The 5000-nt window shown below is 47.7% G+C and overlaps 1 protein-coding gene across 1 annotated transcript in view; it reads right to left on the bottom strand.

The window, feature by feature from the left end:
• The window catches only part of LOC112241960 (lipoma-preferred partner homolog), a gene marked incomplete in the record, with an annotated part of 506285 nt that overhangs the window by 274756 nt on the left and 226529 nt on the right, over positions 1-5000 (bottom strand). The window contains 3 exon segments of the mRNA XM_042322624.1: positions 812-893; positions 1094-1180; positions 1680-1940. Of these exon segments, the coding sequence (XP_042178558.1) occupies positions 812-893; positions 1094-1180; positions 1680-1940 (430 nt within the window).

Raw genomic sequence — 5000 nt, 5'->3', positions numbered from 1 at the left:
ATGGCCCTGCGATAGGCACAGATTTTTTTTTCTCCCGAAATCACTGTCTACCAGCTCCGCTGGTAAGTACCCAATATCCTGAATGTCCAGCCCAGGGTATAAAAGCCACAGGGCTCAGTTCTTACCTTCTGTGGGGCGAGGTGTACAGGAGGCACCAGGCTGGCAGGAGGGTCAGTGATGTAGGTCTTCTTAGGGACAGGTTGTGGGAAGCCCTGCTGGGTAGGAGCAGCAGTATAGCTAGGCTGGGGTCTCCAGGTGTTTCCTGGTTCTCCCCCGTACCCTCCTGGTTCTCCCCCGTACCCTCCTGGTCCAGGGTAGGCCTGTTGTGGGTACCCTATCAGAAACGCCATGTACATGTTCAAAATGAGTTGAGAAATACAGTAATTACACTAATAACACATGACATTTTTAGCACAAACTTAATTGTAACAATAAAATCAAATCAAATCAAATCAAATTTTATTTGTCACATAACATGGTTAGCAGATGTTAATGCTAGCGAAATGCTTGTCTTCTAGTTCCGACAATGCAGTAATAACGAGCAAGTAATCTAGCTAACAATTCCAGACAGAAAAAAAAACTACTGTCATACACAAATGGGATTCTACTTGTCTTTGTTTTCACAAACACCAGAAAAACTGTTTTGGTACATTTTACTAGTTTCTAAATACATTTCAAATGTATTGGAAACAGTTTGTCAAGCACTTTTAGATAACATGGTAGAAGTGCAAATGGACTAGTATAAATAGTATAAATAGTGTGTGTTAATGTTGACTGAAAAGTCTGGTAGAATAGACACCTTGTGGTGCAGAGCCTGGCTGAGGGACGAAGCCTGGCTGAGGGGGCCCGTAGGCCGAGTCAGGGCCTTGTGGCTGAGCAGACACGTACTGGACCTGTGAAGAGATGTGCTCAAATGATTAATAACACTCTAAGCTCTAACACATCTCCTTCATCATCGAAGACCAGGGTTCAATCCCTTCCTACTTTGTCTCCTACTTTGTATCCTCCCATTCTATCTCCCGATCTGTTTTCTAGCTGTCTATAATAAAGCATAAACATCAACAAACATCAACAAACAAGGCGTGTACTGGACCTGGGCTGGGCTCCGGATCGGCTGCTGGGCAAACTGCTGGGGGGGTCCTGGGGACTGGTGCTGGGCGGCGGGTTGGGCAGACCTCACCTGGGGCGAAGAAGATGATGTCAGTGGTCACAGAGACACTGGGTCTGTCTCAAATAGCAACCTATTCCACATAGTGCTCTGGACAGACAGACAGACAGACAGACAGACAGACAGACAGACAGACAGACAGACAGACAGACAGACAGACAGACAGTCAGGTTGAAGGAAATGATCAGCTGCAGCGTCCAGTCATTGACTTACAGTCATTGTGCTAACGCTAGCAGATACCCATAGACTTCCAGTCATTGTGCTAACGCTAGCAGATACCCATAGACTCCCAGTCATTGTGCTAACACTAGTCAGCATAGGCTCGAGAAACGACCTCTAACTTCCTTCACACTGGACACAGAGACATACAAATTGGTATCTACAAGTTCATCTGAATCTGGGGAAGTAGATAAAGGACATCATTGTCAAAATCCTGATGTATCCCTTTCAGTGCAGTTCCTTGCTCAAGGGCACAACAACAGGATATGGGTACCAGCCAGGATTTGTGTACCTGTACATTGAAGGTGGGCTGGCTGGGGGTGGAGGCTGTGGCGTAGGTGGCTGGGACTGGCTGTGGCACCGTATGGAACTGAGGCCTGGCCACTGGGGAGGCAGAGGAGGGGGAGTGCTCCGCCTGGGAACGGGGCAGTGTTCCACCTGGGGCCCCGGACTTCTTAGTGGCCGTCAGAGGAGGCTGAGTCGGGATGACCATACGCTTGTAGCCGGTGACCGGAGCATTGGGACTGGTCACAGACGGAAGACTTTCAGAGTTCTGTACAACAGAACGATAATAGTAGAGTTTTGAATCCTCTGCAGAACCAAAGAGTCTCTGTTTATCCACCAACAAATACAGATTTAAAAGAATTACAACAGCACTGTCTTGTCTCTCGTCAGTCACAAATGAAGTTCCTGCAAGGAAACATTATAGTTATTCTTCCTATCTAATCAAATCTTTTGATCTTAAGAACTCCGAGAGCACAGATTATCTAGCTTTTACGTACTGAAGACATGTTCTGCATATAGCAGGCAAGGGAGGAGCAGCGCCTGGCAGCACTAAAATACACTATGACTCAGTCAACTGCCCTGCCTGCTTCATATGCATCTCCAGGTTATATAGGAATGTGTCTCAAATTGCACCCTATTCCTTATGGAGTGCACTACTATAGACCAGGGTCCATAGGGTAGTGTACTACTATAGACCAGGGCCCATAGGGTAGTGTACTACTATAGACCAGGGTAGTGCGCTACTATAGACTAGGGCCAATAGGGGTAGTGTACTACTATAGACCAGGGTAGTGCGCTACTATAGACTAGGGCCAATAGGGGTAGTGTACTACTATAGACCAGGGTAGTGCGCTACTATAGACCAGGGTCCATAGGGTAGTGTACTACTATAGACCAGGGTAGTGCGCTACTATAGACCAGGGTCCATTGGGGTAGTGTAATACTATAGACCAGGGTCCATAGGGGTAGTGCACTACTATAGACCAGGGTCCATAGGGGTAGTGCACTACTATAGACCAGGGTCCATAGTTCCTGGGTTATTCTTCCTATCTAATCAAATCTTTTGATCTTAAGAACTAGTGCACTACTATAGACCAAGGTAGTGTACTACTATAGACCAGGGCCCATAGGGTAGTGTACTACTATAGACCAGGGCCCATAGGGGTAGTGCACTACTACAGACCAGGGTAGTGTACTACTATAGACCAGGGCCCATAGGGGTAGTGTACTACTATAGACCAGGGTAGTGCGCTACTATAGACTAGGGCCAATAGGGGTAGTGTACTACTGTAGACCAGGGTAGTGCGCTACTATAGACCAGGGTCCATAGGGGTAGTGTACTACTATAGACCAGGGTCCATAGGGGTAGTGCACTACTATAGACCAGGGTCAATAGGGGTAGTGCACTACTATAGACCAGGGTAGTGTACTAATATAGAACAGGGTAGTGTACTACTATAGACCAGGGCCCATAGGGGTAGTGTACTACTATAGACCAGGGCCCATAGGGTAGTGTACTACTATAGACCAGGGCCCATAGGGTAGTGCACTACTTTAACCCTTAAACCAGGGTTAATACTGTCCTGGACCCATCCCTCCATCCCTCCATCCATTAACCAGGGTTAATACTGTCCTGGTCCCATCCCTCCATCCATTAACCAGGGTTAATACTGTCCTGGTCACATCCCTCCATCCATAAACCAGGGTTAATACTGTCCTGGTCCCATCCCTCCATCCATTAACCAGGGTTAATACTGTCCTGGTCCCATCCCTCCATCCATAAACCAGGGTTAATAATGTCCTGGTCCCATCCCTCCATCCATTAACCAGGGTTAATACTGTCCTGGTCCCATCCCTCCATCCATAAACCAGGGTTAATACTGTCCTGGTCACATCCCTCCATCCATAAACCAGGGTTAATACTGTTCTGGTCCCATCCCTCCATCCATAAACCAGGGTTAATACTGTCCTGGTCCCATCCCTCCATCCATAAACCAGGGTTAATACTGTCCTGGTCCCATCCCTCCATCCCTCCATCCATAAACCAGGGTTAATACTGTCCTGGTCCCATCCCTCCATCCATTAACCAGGGTTAATACTGTCCTGGTCACATCCCTCCATCCATTAACCAGGATTAATACTGTCCTGGTCCCATCCCTCCATCCATAAACCAGGGTTAATACTGTCCTGGTCCCATCCCTCCATCCATAAACCAGGGTTAATACTGTCCTGGTCCCATCCCTCCATCCCTCCATCCATAAACCAGGGTTAATACTGTCCTGGTCCCATCCCTCCATCCATTAACCAGGGTTAATACTGTCCTGGTCACATCCCTCCATCCATTAACCAGGATTAATACTGTCCTGGTCCCATCCCTCCATCCATAAACCAGGGTTAATACAAATCAAATCAAATCAAATTTATTTATATAGCCCTTCGTACATCAGCTGATATCTCAAATGCTGTCCAGAAACCCAGCCTCCCCCAAACCAAAATGCAGGTGTAGAACACGGTGGCTAGGAAAAACTCCCTAGAAAGGCCAAAACCTAGGAAGAAACCTCCATCCAGAAAACCAGGCTACTGTCCTGGGGTGGCCAGTCCTCTTCATCCATAAACCAGTGGTTATAACAGAACATGGCCAAGATGTTCAAATGTTCATAAATGACCAGCATGGTCGAATAATAATAAGGCAGAACAGTTGAAACTGGAGCAGCATCCCTCCATCCAGTTGAAACTGGAGCAGCAGCATGGCCAGGTGGACTGGGGACAGCAGGAGTCATCAGTCCTGGTCCCATCCCTCCATCCATAAACCAGGGTTAATACTGTCCTGGTCCCATCCCTCCATCCATAAACCAGGGTGAATACTGTCCTGGTCCCATCTCTCCATCCATTAACCAGGGTTAATACTGTCCTGGTCCCATCCCTCCATCCATAAACCAGGGTTAATACTGTCCTGGTCCCATCCCTCCATCCATAAACCAGGGTTAATACTGTCCTGGTCCCATCCCTCCATCCATAAACCAGGGTTAATACTGTCCTGGTCCCATCCCTCCATCCATAAACCAGGGTTAATACTGTCCTAGTCCCATCCCTCCATCCATAAACCAGGGTTAATACTGTCCTGGTCCCATCCCTCCATCCATTAACCAGGGTTAATACTGTCCTGGTCCCATCTCTCCATCCATTAACCAGGGTTAATACTGTCCTGGTCCCATCCCTCCATCCATAAACCAGGGTTAATACTATCCTGGTCCCATCCCTCCATCCCTCCATCCATAAACCAGGGTTAATACTGTCCTGGTCCCATCCCTCCATCCATAAACCACGG

The sequence above is a fragment of the Oncorhynchus tshawytscha genome, linkage group LG05, assembly GCF_018296145.1.
Source record: "Oncorhynchus tshawytscha isolate Ot180627B linkage group LG05, Otsh_v2.0, whole genome shotgun sequence".
NCBI classification, from domain to species: Eukaryota; Metazoa; Chordata; class Actinopteri; order Salmoniformes; family Salmonidae; genus Oncorhynchus; species Oncorhynchus tshawytscha.
Note: the sequence above shows the minus strand (reverse complement) of the source record. Positions and strands in the feature narration are given on the sequence as shown.